The sequence below is a fragment of the Zophobas morio genome, unplaced genomic scaffold, assembly GCF_036711695.1.
Source record: "Zophobas morio isolate AGI-343-1 ecotype UQ-CSIRO unplaced genomic scaffold, CSIRO_AGI_Zmor_V1 ptg000021l, whole genome shotgun sequence".
NCBI lineage: Eukaryota > Metazoa > Arthropoda > Insecta > Coleoptera > Tenebrionidae > Zophobas > Zophobas morio.
In genome coordinates, this window is record NW_026972126.1 from 21,850,576 (window position 1) to 21,865,174 (window position 14,599).

Below are 14,599 nucleotides of genomic sequence, written 5' to 3' on the forward strand. Positions count from 1 at the left end.
TGTAAACATTAATTCAATATAGGTAGATGTAGTTTATCGTAGTTCGTGATATATTTCGATAGATAGATACATAGATTAGAGTATCGTTGAATTTCGAATGCTTAGTGTCTAAATCATCCGACCGCGATTTTATACAGCCCTGAAGCTTACTTTAAAACCAAAAAACAAAAACTTGCAAACCTGAAGAAAAAATCCGAAAATCCAAAAGCTCTTACAACTATAGAAGAAAACAAAGTCAATCAGACTCAAGAATTCTTCTAATATTGTTACCATGGAGGAAAAAGATCCAAGAGATTCAATTGCATATGAACCCCACATAAAAGTTAAAAGAAAAGTGTCCATTAATGCACCTATATCCGAATACGAACAGGCGGAGGAAACTATACCTGAAGAGGCTACTAATTTGGAAGAAAAAGGTGAAGTACCAGAAACAGAGGACCAAGAAGTTTCTGCAGAACCTGAACAAGCGGAAGCGGTTGAAAAAGAAGACCATGTCTTTCAAACGGAAGCGGGGGCACAAAGATCTCCAACACAAAGTTTGCTGTCACAAGCTACTTTTACAACAGTTTCAAAACGAAGCGTTGTATCACAAGGTACTGCTGAAATAGGAGTGTCGCCAGACAGAGTTTCAAAACGAAGTGTGGTATCACAAGGTACTACTGAAATAGGAGTGTCGCCAGACAAGATACCAAAACTAAGTTTTCTATCACAAAGGAGTGCTGACATAGAAATGTCGCCAGAAAAAGTTTCAAAACGAAGTGTTGTATCACAAGGTACTACTGAAATAGGAGTGTCGCCAGATAAGATTCCAAAACTAAGTTTTCTATCACAAAGGAGTGCCGACATAGAAGTGTCGCCAGACAAAGGTTCAAAACGAAGTGTTGTATCACAAGGTACTACTGAAAGAGGAGTTCCAAAACTAAGTATTCTATCACAAAGGACTGCTGACATAGAAATGTCGCCAGACAATGTTCCAAAACTAAGTTTTCTATCACAAAGGACTGTTGACATACTATCCCCAGATAAAGTTTCAAAACGTAGTATTCCATCTCAAGATTCTGCGGCAGACACATTTCCAAAACGAAGTCTTCTATCACAGGGTACTGTTGCCTCAGTGGATGTAGTACCAGAGCCCGAGAAACAACCAGACGACAGCCGAAAATCCCAACAAACAGAAGTGCAGTCGCACTCTGACAGACACGTAAGTCTTTCTGTAAAATCTGGATCGACTAAAGAGGAGGTGTTCACTCTGCTACCTATTGAAGAGGGATCACCAGAACCAACCGTGTATAGTTTGGAAAAGTCAGAGCAAGGGTCTGAGCAAAACAGTACAACAACATCAAAGGGAACGAGTAAGGAGATTTGTCCACAACATGTATTCTATCTAAAGCACCTTTTTAGATGAGCTGTCTCTGAAAAGTGTGAGCTTAACTTCTATGCAAAAATTCGCGAGTGGTCGATATTCAACAGCAAAATCGCACACTCCGTCTATCAGTACTGTTGGAACAAAATCGTTCAGTCCGCCTCTGAGCATTGGTGCATCATCAGGGAAATCTGGCAGTGTATCGTTGTTGTCTCAGGGTACTGACATTAGCATAAATCTTTCAGAAGACATAGCCGTTGCTAAAAGACGTCATTCTTCGCTATCGTGGTTCAGTTTTGCCTCAGGTACTGCTCTCTGTTTACGTTGTGTTACATGGGGCTAATAAAAGTTATTATTCTTATTACTTAGATTTAGAGCACAGTGATAAAGACAAAAAATCTTTGGGGATGGCATCCACCACAGAGGATACCGAGGGATCAGTGAGCATCGCGTCCGGACAACCCGAGATCGACAGAAACATGTACTACAACCTGCACGGGGTGCTGACAGGCCGCCACATGGTAGAAAAACAAAAAAACAACATTTTGCAACTCAAATTGGCCCGATATTTTTCGCGGCGGAAGGTGAATACAAATAAACTTACTTTTAGTTTTAGAAATTTTGTTGTCGTTGTACTTCCTCTGGTTCAAAATCACGTTAAACTCGTCCTTGTTGAATTGGTCAAAGGGGGGTGGTGGTACTGCCAAAAATGGAGGTATGTGGAAGAGATTAACAAGTTAGTGCGGTAATGGATGGGGAGATGTCGCTCGGTCCATCTGTCAATTAAAATCACTAGATTCTGGTAATCTAGGGACTTTATTGTCAAATTTGGTGGAATAAGACGGTCCGCGGCTACTAGATGGCGGTTTTTAAAATTGTCAAGCTAAATTTTAGTGATATTTTGTTCTAGATCAACAAGTTTCACCTTTGGTAGGTCAGGAAAACATCACTTAAGTCTTTCTTGACAGGTATAAATCTGTTTCCTCTCCACTTGGATTGGAAAACACTGCTGTTAATTTTCTTATTTTGTTTTATTTCTAACACAGGTTTGTACAATCGTACGCAAATGTTTTGAGCCTATGGGCGGATCATTTTTGCCGGTCGTCACCGAAGGAAGCGGTCCAAATCGTCCAAGGGCAGAATTTGTAGGTAGGCTCAAACTACAACAAAATTTAAGTGTTGACCAAATTCTTACTCTGAATTAGTTTTAATTTTATAAATACCCTATCTAAAATGTTCAGAATATGATGAGTCTATACTTGTGATTTATCATTCCATTTATATTTTTTGGATTCGTTTATACATACAGGGTGACTCAAAAAAAATAATGACTGAGTAAATTTATTTTATTGAAGAAATCAAGAATTGCAAACTGAATACTTTGAAATCTTGTCAATTAGTTGGAACCTGAGCCCAATTTTTTTTGCAATATCTGTGATGTGCTATTAGTTTCCGTAACTTATAAAATTAGAAAAAAAAAACCTATTCTGCTCTAATAAAATCGAGAATATGCTCAAAATCACACTAATATTAGGTCTAATTGTGCCAACCATAGTTATTAAATTCACATTAAATGAAGTCACGGACATTTTTTGAAGTGTACTACATTTCAAAAAACAAAAAAAAATGTTCAGTTTATAAACTTTATAATTTTGGTTTAAAGTTTATCAATCATGGTTGACGCTTTATTTTATCCGTTCCATTTGTTATCCTTTACTGCGGTCTCTCTTGGGTCGAGGTGTAACACCGGACCGAACGTTCTTCGACCGATAGGATAATTTATTACTTCCGACATCTTTTCGGTGACAAATTTAATCTTTGCATACTTCAGCGTAGTTAGTGAACTCGTTGTGACCACTGAAATATACAAAGAGTAAATTTTGAAATGGAACGAAAGTCGAAAAATGTATTTGCTTATCTTTGCCAAAAAATGCATGACGTCATGGCAAAATTTGATATGATGAGTCAGTACCTGTGATTTATCATTGCAGTAATATTTTTTAGATTTACTTATACAGGCTGTCTCAAAAAAAGATCACTTCGATTTTCGATTTTTCGTTTTTTCGACCAACCGTTTCATCTAATTAGATTTTTCAGTTTCCATTTTTCTATCAACTTTTCGATTTTTTTACTTTCCCATTTTCTGATTTTTCAAATTTGCGGTATTTTGAATTTTCGAGTTTTCGGTTTTTCCGTTTTTCGATTTGTTGATTTTTCTGTTGGTCAGTTTTTAGACTTTGCTGCAATTTTTTTGCATTTTTCGATCATATTTTACTTTCCGATTTTTTTGATTTTTGAATTTTCGATTTTACGTTTTTAATTCTTCGATTTCCGATTTTTCAATTTTCCGGTTTTTTAATTCTTCTATTCTCGATTTTTCGATTTTCCATTAATCATTAAATTTTTCGATTTTTCGGTTTTTTTATTTTTCGACCTTCGATTTTTCAATTTTCGAGTATTCGATTTTCCATTTTCTGATTTTACGATTTTTCGATTTGCGATTTTTCGATTTTCGTTTTTCCGATTTTGTGGTTTTTCGATTTTTCTGTTTGTTTCAGTTTTTATGGTTCTGCGATTTGTTTTATTTTTCCATTTTCCGATTATTTTACCTTCCGATAGTTTGATTTTTGAATTTTTGGTTTTTTCATTTTTCGATTTCGGATTTTTCAATTTTTCGGTTTTTTAATTTTTCGAGTGTCGATATTTCGATTTTCGATTTTTTAGATTTGTGGATTTGTGTCCGTTTTTTCGATTTTTAGAATATTGATTAATCGAATTTTCGATTTTTGGGCATTTCGATTTTTCCGTTTTTAGATATTTTTCGATTTTTTTTAATTTTTCGATTTTTCTGTTCGTAAGTTTTAGACTTTGCAATTTTTACTTTTCCACTTTTCTATTATTTTAGTTTCGGATTATTCGATTTTCGAATTTTCGTTTTTTTTCATTTTTCGATTTCCGATTTTTTAATTTTTCGATTTTTCGGTTTTTTAATTTGTCGATTCTCGATATTTCGATTTTCGATCTTCCAATCTCCGATTTTTCAATTTCCAGTTTTCGATTTTCCACTTTATGATTTTACGAGTTTTCGATTTTTCTGTTCGTCACTTTTTAGGTTTTGAAATTTGTTTACTTTTCGATTTTTGAATTGTCGACTTTTAGAGTTTTCAATATTATAAATTTTCGAATTTTCTGTTTTCCTATTTTTCGATTTTTGAATTTTCCATTTTTCGGTTTTTTGATTTTTCAATTCTCGGTTTTTCAATCTTGCAAATTTTCGATTTTTCAGATTTGTGAATTTCCAGTTTTTCGATCGACCTACGTATTAAATTCATTGAATTTTCGATTTACGGTTTTTCCATTTTTAGATTTTTGATTTTCCAGTTTTGTATTTTCAGATTTTCTGTTTTTCGCATATCTGATTCATCAAATTTTCGATTTTTCGGCTTTTCGATTTTTCGATATTTGATTTTCGAATTTTCGATTGTTCAGTTTTCCATTTTTCAGCTTTTAGACTTCAAATTTTTTAGTTGACGATTTTCCAAATTTTCGAGTTTCAATTTTCAAATTCTTGATTTTTCGATTTTCTTTTTAAATCTTTGAATTTTTCGGTTTTGATTTTTCGAATTTTTGATTTTTAATTTTTCCATTCTTCGGTTTTTAGACTTCAATTTTCTTTCTTTTAAATTTTTCGATATTCTATTTTCCGCTTTTCAGAATTTTCGATTTTCAGTTTTCAGACTTTCGATGATTAGAATTTTGGATTTTTCAGTTTTATGATTTTTCGAGTTTTAGAAAATTTGAGTAGTCGAATTTTCGATTTTTCAATTCATCGATTTTTCTATGTTCAATTTTTCAATTTAAATTTTGCGATTTTCTATTTGTCCATTGTCGATTTTTAGAATTTTCGGTTTTTCAATTTTTCCATTCTCAACTGTTAGACTTCACTTTTGTTACTTTCCGATTTTTTGGTTTTCGATTTTCCAATTTTCAGAAATTTCAAGTTTCTTTATTCAGATTTTCCATTTTCCACTTTTTCGATTTTAGATTTTTCGAATTTTTGTTTTTCCAATTTTTTGTTTTTTCGATTTTTCTGTTCGTTTCAGTTTTTAGGCTTTGCAATTTTTTTTTACTTTATATATTTTGATTATTTTAATTTCCGATTTTTTTTATTTTTGTTTTTGATTTTTTTAATTTTCAATATTACAAATTTTTGACTTTTCGATTTTTTGGTTTTCCCGTTTTTCAATTTTCGATTTTTCGATTTTTGAGGTTTGTGAATTTCCACTTTTCGATCGACCTAGCTATTTGATTCATTGAATTTTCAATTCTTTGATTAGCCATTTTTAGATTTTCGATTTTTACGATTTGTATTTTTCGATTTTCTGTTTTTTGCATTAGTGAATTTCAGTTTTTCCGATATTTGATTTTGCGCATATTTGATTTATAATTTTGATTTTTTTTCCAAAAATTTGGACGTTTTGGATAAAAACTCAACACGGAGACGTAAACTACATGTGTAGGACTATGTTACTGTATACAATTTAAAACCCATTTACTATGCATAAATTTGAAGTGACGTCATCACATTATTGGTGGGGATGATTAGACAAATTTTATAATTTTGCGACATTTATGAAAAAAATATCAGTTAACAAAAATGGCACGTTTTTATTATTATGCCAGTTACATGTCACTCAACGACAATATCGTTTTTTTAAGAGTATTTTATTTGAAAAAGTGATTTTTTATACGGAACAATTGGTCGAAAGATGTTAGAAAGCAAAATAATTCATGTCCGGACCATCGTTACTCACGAACGAAAGTGACCATTATTTTATGGGAACAACTACCTGCTAAATCTTCTCCGACAAATTCGAGAGAACTGGTGTGAGCCATAAATATTTCTTACCAAATGTATATATAACTACTGTCCGTCCCGTTATTGTCAATAAAATTTTATAGAGTAAAATGTAAATTTCGTTGTAGTTTGAGCCTACCGGAAATTCTGCCCTTGAAGGATTTGGACCGCCTTCTTCGGTGAGGGCAGGCAAAAACGATCCGCCCATAGGCTCAAAACATTTGCGTGTACGTGTACGTGCACGCTTTTTTGTTTTCTATTATTTTAGCATTCTTATTTTGGCAAAATATTCTACGACGTCGTCAAAATTAATACTTTCCTCTCTTTTTCAATTGATAAAATGGAAATATTGTTTAGTCGCGCTTAGCTCATTGTGAACCTTAAGCACGATTTTATCACTTTTAATTATAAAAAGCTTCTCTCACATGAAGCCACCGAAACAAATGGTTAAAAAAGCGCTGGACTCGGAACACACTCAGAATAGCCCCATTTTATGATGAATCTGAAAAGCTCTTTTACCATTTTAAACATGTTTTAAGTCTCTAAGAATAAAAAAGTCATCACAATTGAGATGGGGTGGGTGGGTGGGGTCTATATTTTGCCAATTTCTTATTAATATACATTGTCTCCTTTGAACAACACGATGTTCAAAAACATGTTTTTAATTTCCTGTAAAGAAATATAATTATTGGGCAGTTAAGCTTCGCCTCCTTGGTTCATGACGAATAAACAAAAAAATCATTACAACTGAGAAGGGGCGGGTGGGCGGTCTTATATTTTATCTTTTTGTTTTAATATGTGTAGATTTCTTTTCACAAGATGAAACTTAGAACATGTTTAAAATGGTAAATTTGTATACAGAGATATCGATTTTGCAATTAGGCTCTTTGCAATTTTTTTTGGCAGCAATTAAATTTTTTTTTCAACAAAATATAAGCCCCGCCCACCCACCCTGTCTCAATTGTGATGATTTTTTCATAATCGTGAGCAGCCAAAAGAGCGGATTTTAAATTCAAAATTTTTATTATTTCTCTCTCTATAAAAAATTACCATGTGAGACATTTTTTTGGTATCGTGTCATTTAAAGGAAACTATGTATATTAAGAAAAAATTAAAGTCAAAGATTAAGCCCCACCCATACCTGCCCTGATCCAAATAGTAATGAAGTTGTCATTCGTTGGCCGACCTAGGGGCGGAGCCTAATTGCAAAATCCATATTTTCTTAGCAAAAATTTACCATTTTGAACGTGTTTTACGTTTCTAAGAATAAACAAAAATCATTACAATTGAGATGGGGCTTATATTTTGTCGATTTTTCTCAATATACACGGTATTCTTTGAACAACATTGTGACGGGCTTGGGAGATTTTCAAAATTAACTTTTGTGAATTTATTATATATAAAGCTGTAAAACTCTTGTCGTGGACCTTGTGCCCGACATATAGTGAAAATATTATTTATTTGTTCGTAGGCTGGTTCGTGATGATGATAACACATTCTAGTGACTGGACAAAGGGACTACTTCAAGTACATATATGCATTTTGCTTAAATGAATAATTATATTTAATTTAGAAATGAGTATGTACAAAAGAGATTTAGTCATATGAGAATAATTTGGTATAACAATAAATTGTAGTGTAGTTTAATATGCAAATATAATTATCAGAAAATGAACTTCAGTATTAAAACATTTTAACAAACATTTAAAAAAATATAACAAAACTCAAAATTGGTACCATAACTCAAAATTTGGTAACATAACTCAAAATTTGTAACAACTCAAATTTTGTAACATAACTCAAAATTTGGTAACAACTCAAAAATTTGGTAAGTAACATTATACTAGTTGCGTGGTCAGCGTTCATCAAACAATATAACTGTTTAACTAATAATTTCAATGCAAATTAATCTTCAAAAATAGATATAAATCTCAAAACGTTATCCAATTGAGAATACAAAGGGCGATTTATCATCAAAATTAAACTGAACTTTAAAAATATTAATAAAAACAAAACTTTGAATTTTTTAAGAAATCATGCACATTTTTGGAGTTGTCAACACTTACTCCCTTGTGTCACAACACAAACACACACTAAACAGGCAACTGGCTAGAGGACTCTGGTGTTTTTTGGATCTTTCGGTCTTTTATAAGTACGGACCCCTCCAAAGGAGTTGTTCTCGCAAAATTGTTTACAAGTTACCAGTTTATTTGGGGAGTCGTAAAAGTATTTGTGTTTCCACCAAATTAGGCCTAATTAACTGTAATATGAAGATTTTTAGTGGCAAAATGTGCTTTTTGTTAAAATTAACAAATTTAAACCATGAAATTATAAAACTGGACAAAGACATCGTGTCCAGCCAAACGGCGCCAATATTTAACTGTGAAATTATAAACCTTGATTAGAATGGTGTGAAACCATAAAATCCAAGTTTCACAAGGACAACCTTGATTTTTACGACAATGACGATTGTTCTGATTCATACCAACATCTCCAAAAATAAGTAAATTTATCGCCCGTTACAACATGATGCTCAAAAATATATTTTTAATTTCTTGTAAAGGAATAAGCATCTTTCAGTTAAGCTGAGTCCCCTTGGTTCACGGCGAATGAAAGAAATCATCACAGTTGAGATAGGGTGGGTGGGTGGGCTTATATTTGGTCTTTTGGTTTGAATATGTGTAGACTTCTTTTCACAACATGAAACTTAAAACATGTTTAAAATGGAAAATTACATTTTCTCGATCTTTCATGACCCTTAGAGTACAAAGAAATGGGTTTCCCGTTTCCCTCTGTCTGGTGGTGGTACCGCAAAAAGTGTATGTATGTGGGAATGGTTTAGTTTGAGGGTGACGGGGGGCGCTGAGATAGAGATTAACAAGTTAGTGCGGTAATGGATGGGGAGATGTCGTTCGGTGCAACTGTCAGTTAAAGTCACTAGATTCTGGTAATCTAGGGACTTTATTGTCAAATTTGGTGGAATAAGACTGTCCGCGGGTACTAGATGGCGGTTTTTTAAATTGTCAAGCTAAATTTTAGCGATATTGTGTTCTACGACCAACAAGTTTCACCTTTGGTAGGTCAAGAAAACATCACTTAAGTCTTTCTTGAATGGTATAAATCTGTCCTCCTTTTCTCTCCACTTGGATTGGAAAACACTGGTGTTAATTTTCGTATTTTGTTTTATTTATAACACAGGTAGTTTGTACGTACACGCTTTTTTGTTTTCTATTAGTTTAGCATTCTTATTTGGCAAAATATTCTATGACGTCGTCAAAATTAATACTTTCCTCTCTTTTTCAATTGAAAAAATGGAAATATTGTTTAGTCGCGCTTAGCTCATTGTGAACCTTAAGCACGATTTTATCACTTTTAATTATAAAAAGCTTCTTTCACATGAAGCCACCGAAACAAATGGTTAAAAAAAGCGCTAGACTCGGAACACACTCAGAATAGCCCCATTTTATGATGAATCTGAAAAGCTCTTTTATCATTTTAAACATGTTTTAAGTTTCTAAAAATAAAAAAATCATCACAATTGAGATGGGGTGGGTGGGCGGGGTCTATATTTTGCCATTTTCTTATTAATATACATTGTATTTTTTGAACAATACGATATTCAAAAACATGTTTTAAATTTCCTGTAAAGAAATAATTATTGTGCAGTTAAGCTTCGTCCTTGGTTCATGACGAATAAAAAACAATCATTACAATTGAGATGGGGCGGGTGGGCGGGCTTATATTTTATCCTTTTGTTTTAATGTGTACATTTCTTTTCACAAAATTAAACTTGAAACATGTTAAAAATGGTAAATTTGTAAACGGAAATTTCGATTTTGCAATTAGGCTCCTTGCAATTTTTTTTGGCAGCAATTAAAATTTTTTTTCGAACTCCTTGTTTAAGAATTTTAGGGGATTCTTGCTCATTTTGAAATATTTTGAAAGAATATTTGGGTCCCTTGGGTCATTTTTGTAAGAATGGAAAATTTTGTATCTGCCTGATGAAATGAAATAATTTGAAAGAATCTTCAAACACCAATAGGTAGTTTTTTTTAAGAATTTAATAGAATCTTGGATGTCGCCGGTGTTTTTATTTTCAAAAAATGAAAAAAAAAAAATTGAGGCTCTTTTTAAAATATGCATTTAAAAGAATTTTGGTTCCCCCTGGTGTCTTGTCTTTGCAAACAGTTTAAAGAATCCTGGGTGCAAAAATTAAAGTATTTTACCTTGCTCTTTTTTTAAGAATTTAAATAACCTTCGGTGTCCCTGTTTTCCTTTTCAAAAAATTTAAAAGAATCTTGAAAGTCTTGTACTTTTTGCTTAAGGGCTTAGCACCATTTTGGGGGACTCTGGTGTTGTTTTTGAAATAACTTGAAAGAATATTCAGGTCTCTAGGGTCATTTTTGTAAGAATGAAAAAGAATCTTAGGGCTGCTTGGTAGAAGTTGTGAAATCGAAAAGTTGAAAAGTCTAAAAATAGTTTAACCAAAAAATCGGAAAACTGAAAGTTTAGGACCGAAAAATAGAAAAATCGAAGAATTGAAAAATCGGGAAATTTATTATAAATCTAAAATTTAAAAAATGGAAAAATTGAAAAATCGAAATATTGAAAAATACCATATATCAAAAATCGATAAAATGATAAAAAAAATTGAAAAACTGAGAAATCGATAAGTCGAAAAATTGAAAAACTAAAAATTTAAAAAATATAAAAACAGAAACCTTAGAATCGAAGGGTGAAGAACTGAAAAACTGAAAAATCGAGAACCGAGAAGTCGAACAACCGCACAAAATTGACAGACAGACGGAAGCAGGAGACCAATTTTTTTCGTGAAACGTCGAGAAAACATGAAAGTGCCAAGTCCCCCGATGGACTCGGTTACAATTTACACTCACAAAGTAAAAAAAAAATCGAATATGCACAAAATATAGTTGCTATTAAAAAAATAAATAACATGTAACGTTAAAAAAAAGTTTCCAAAATGTACGTCATTTACCATAAAAAATTTTTGAGACGACATATTTTTGAAAGATTTAATTCTGTCAACAGTCCAACATTAAAATCTTTTAGGTTTAATATAAAATTAAATCAGAAGTCTCAATCTTCGTACGTCTTCTAATTAAAAAAAAAACCGGAAAATCGAAAAATAAAATATCTTTAAAAATAACAAATCAAAATATTGAAAAATCTAAAATTTTGAAAATGCGACAAATTGGAGACAAGAAAAATCGAAAAATCTAAAATTTCAATAGCCGAAAAATTAAAATATCGAAAAATAGAAGAAAATATCAAGAAATCCAAAAATTTGAAAAAGTTAAAAAATCGAGAAATAGAAAAATTGAAGAATCGATATATTAAAAAATCCCAAAACTGAAAAACAGAGAAATCGAGAAGTCGAAAAATCGAGAAATGAGAAAATCCAGCAATTGAAAAATCGAACAATCGATTAATCGTGAAAACGAAAATGCTAAACATTGAAAAACAGAAAAAATGGAGAAATGGAAAAATCGAAAATTTAACAAATTCCAAAATCATATAACTGAAAAACAAAAAATCGGGAAATCGAGAAGTCGAAAAATGAAGAAATCAGAAAATCAAAAAATCGAAAAATCTAGATGTCGAAAAATCGAGAAATCGAATTTGAAAAATTCGTATATTAAGAAAAAAACGCGAAACATAATTATTTCCTTTTTGGAAAAAAATTGAAGAATTTTGGTGTTGTTTGCGTGTTTTTTTTAAGAAATTAAAATGATCTTGGGCGTCCCCGCTGTGTTATTTTTCACAAAATTTAAGAAAATCTTGGATCTCTTGGAGCCTATTTTCAAGAATTAAAAAAAAATTTGGACGCCTTGGTGTCTGTTTTTGAAAAAAAGTATAAGCCCCGCCCACCCACCCTGTCTCAATTGTGATGATGTTTTTATAATCGTGAGCAGCCAAAAGAGCGGAATTTAAATTCAAAATTTTTATTATTTCTCTCTCTATAAAAAATTACCACGTAAGACATTTTTTTAATATCGTGTCATTCAAGGGACACTATGTATATTAAGAAAAAATTAAAGCCAAAGATTAAGCCCCACCCATACCTGCCCTGATCTCAATAGCAATGAAGTTTTCATTCGTTGGTCGGAATAAGCATCTTTCAGTTAAGCTGAGTCCCCTTGGTTCACGGCGAATGAAAGAAATCATCACAATTGAGATAGGGTGGGTGGGTGGGCTTATATTTTGTCTTTTGGTTTGAATATGTGTAGACTTCTTTTCACAACATGAAACTTAAAATATGTTTAAAATGGAAAATTACATTTGTTCGACCTTTCATGACCCTTAGAGTACAAAGAAATGGGTTTCCCGTTTCCGTCTGTCTGGTGGTGGTACTGCAAAAAGTGTATGTATGTGGGAATGGTTTAGTTTGAGGGTAACGGGGGGCGCTGAGATAGAGATTAACAAGTTAGTGCGGTAATGGATGGGGAGATGTCGCTCGGTGCAACTGTCAGTTAAAATCACTAGATTCTGGTAATCTAGGGACTTTATTGTCAAATTTGGTGGAATAAGACTGTCCGCGGATACTAGATGGCGGTTTTTTTAAAGCTAAATTTTAGCGATATTTTGTTCTACGACCAACAAGTTTCACCTTTGGTAGGTCAGGAAAGCATCACTTGAATCTTTCTTCACAGGTATAAATCTGTCCTCCTTTCCTGTCCACTTGGATTGGAAAACACTGCTGTTAATTTTCTTATTTTGCTTTATTTCTAACACAGGTAGTTTATACGTGCACGCTTTTTGTTTTCCATTATTTTAGCATTGTTATTTTGGCAAAATATTCTATGACGTCGTCACAATTAATACTTTCCTCTCTTTTTCAATTGATAAAATGGAAATATTGTTTAGTCGCGCTTAGCTCATTGTGGACCTTAAGCACGATTTTATCACTTTTAATTATAAAAAGCTTCTTTCACATGAAACCACCGAAACAAATGGGTAAAAAAGCGCTAGACTCGGAACACACTCAGAATAGCCCCATTTTATGATGAATCTGAAAATCTCTTTTACCATTTTCAACTTGTTTTAAGTTTTAAAAATAAAAAAATCATCATAATTGAGATAAGGTGGGTGGGCGGGGTCTATATTTTGCCATTCTCTTATTAACATACATTGTATTTTTTGAACAACACGATGTTCAAAAACATGTTTTTAATTTCCTGTAAAGAAATAATTATTGTGCAGCTTCGCCTCCTTGGTTCATGACGAATAAAAAAAAAATCATTACAATTGAAACAGGGCGGGTGGGCGGGCTTATATTTAATTCTCTTGTTTTAATATGTGTACATTTCTTTTCAAACTTAAAACATGTTAAAAATGATAAATTTATATACGGAAATATCGATTTTGCAGTTAGGCTCCTTGCATTTTTTTTTGGCAGCAATTAAATTTTTTTTTCAACAAAATATAAGCCCCGCCCACCCACCCTGTCTCAACTGTGGTAATTTTTTTTATAATCGTGAAGCCAAAAGAGCGGATTTTAAATTCAAATTTTTATTATTTCTCTCTTTATAAAAAATTGCCATGTAAGACATTTTTTTAGTATCGTGTCATTCAAAAGATACTATGTATGTATATTAAGGAAAAATTAAAACCAAAGATTAAGCCCCACCCATACCTGCCCTGATCTAAATAGCACTGAAGTTTTCATTCGTTGGTCGACCTAGAGGCGGAGCCTAATTGGAAAATCCAGATTTTCTTAACAAAAATTTGCCAGTTTGAACGTGTTTTACGTTTCTAAGAATAAACAAAAATCATTACAATTGAGATGGGGCGGATGGGCGGAGTTTATATTTTGTCTTTATTTCTTAATGTACATGGTATTCTTTGAACAACACGATGCTCAAAAACATATTTTTAATTTTTTGTAAAGTAATAAGTATTTTGCAGTTAAGCTGAGTCCCCTTGGTTCACGGCGAATGAAAAAAATCATCACAATTGAGATAGGGTGGGTGGGTGGGCTTATGTTTTGCCTTGTGGTTTGAATATGTGTAGACTTCTTTTCACAACATGACACTTAAAACATGTTTAAAATGGAAAATTACATTTGCTCGATCTTTCATGACCCTTAGAGTACAAAGAAATGGGTTTCCCGTTTCCGTCTGTCTGGTGGTGGTACTGCAAAAAGTGTATGTATGTGGGAATGGTTTAGTTTGAGGGTGACGGGGGGCGCTGAGATAGAGATTAACAAGTTAGTGCGGTAATGTATGGGGAGATGTCGCTCGGTGCAACTGTCAGTTTAAAGTCCCTAGATTACTAAAGTAACGCGATTCATTAGGCCCGTGTGTTAGACAAAGACAGACACAAATTGAGCCAAAATGGCCGTTTGACAATTGATTCTG

The 14,599-nt window shown here is 32.6% G+C and overlaps 1 protein-coding gene across 1 annotated transcript in view; it reads left to right on the forward strand.

Annotated features, from left to right (window-relative positions):
• Positions 1 to 14,599, forward strand: part of LOC135133352 (coiled-coil domain-containing protein 96-like) — a 17,984-nt gene continuing 3,385 nt past the window's right edge. Inside the window, exons 1-3 of the mRNA XM_064061739.1 lie at positions 1 to 1,352; positions 1,402 to 1,668; positions 1,733 to 1,947. Coding sequence (XP_063917809.1) covers positions 272 to 1,352; positions 1,402 to 1,668; positions 1,733 to 1,947 — 1,563 coding nt within the window. The 5' untranslated portion in view covers positions 1 to 271. The remainder of the gene's footprint in view (positions 1,353 to 1,401; positions 1,669 to 1,732; positions 1,948 to 14,599) is intronic.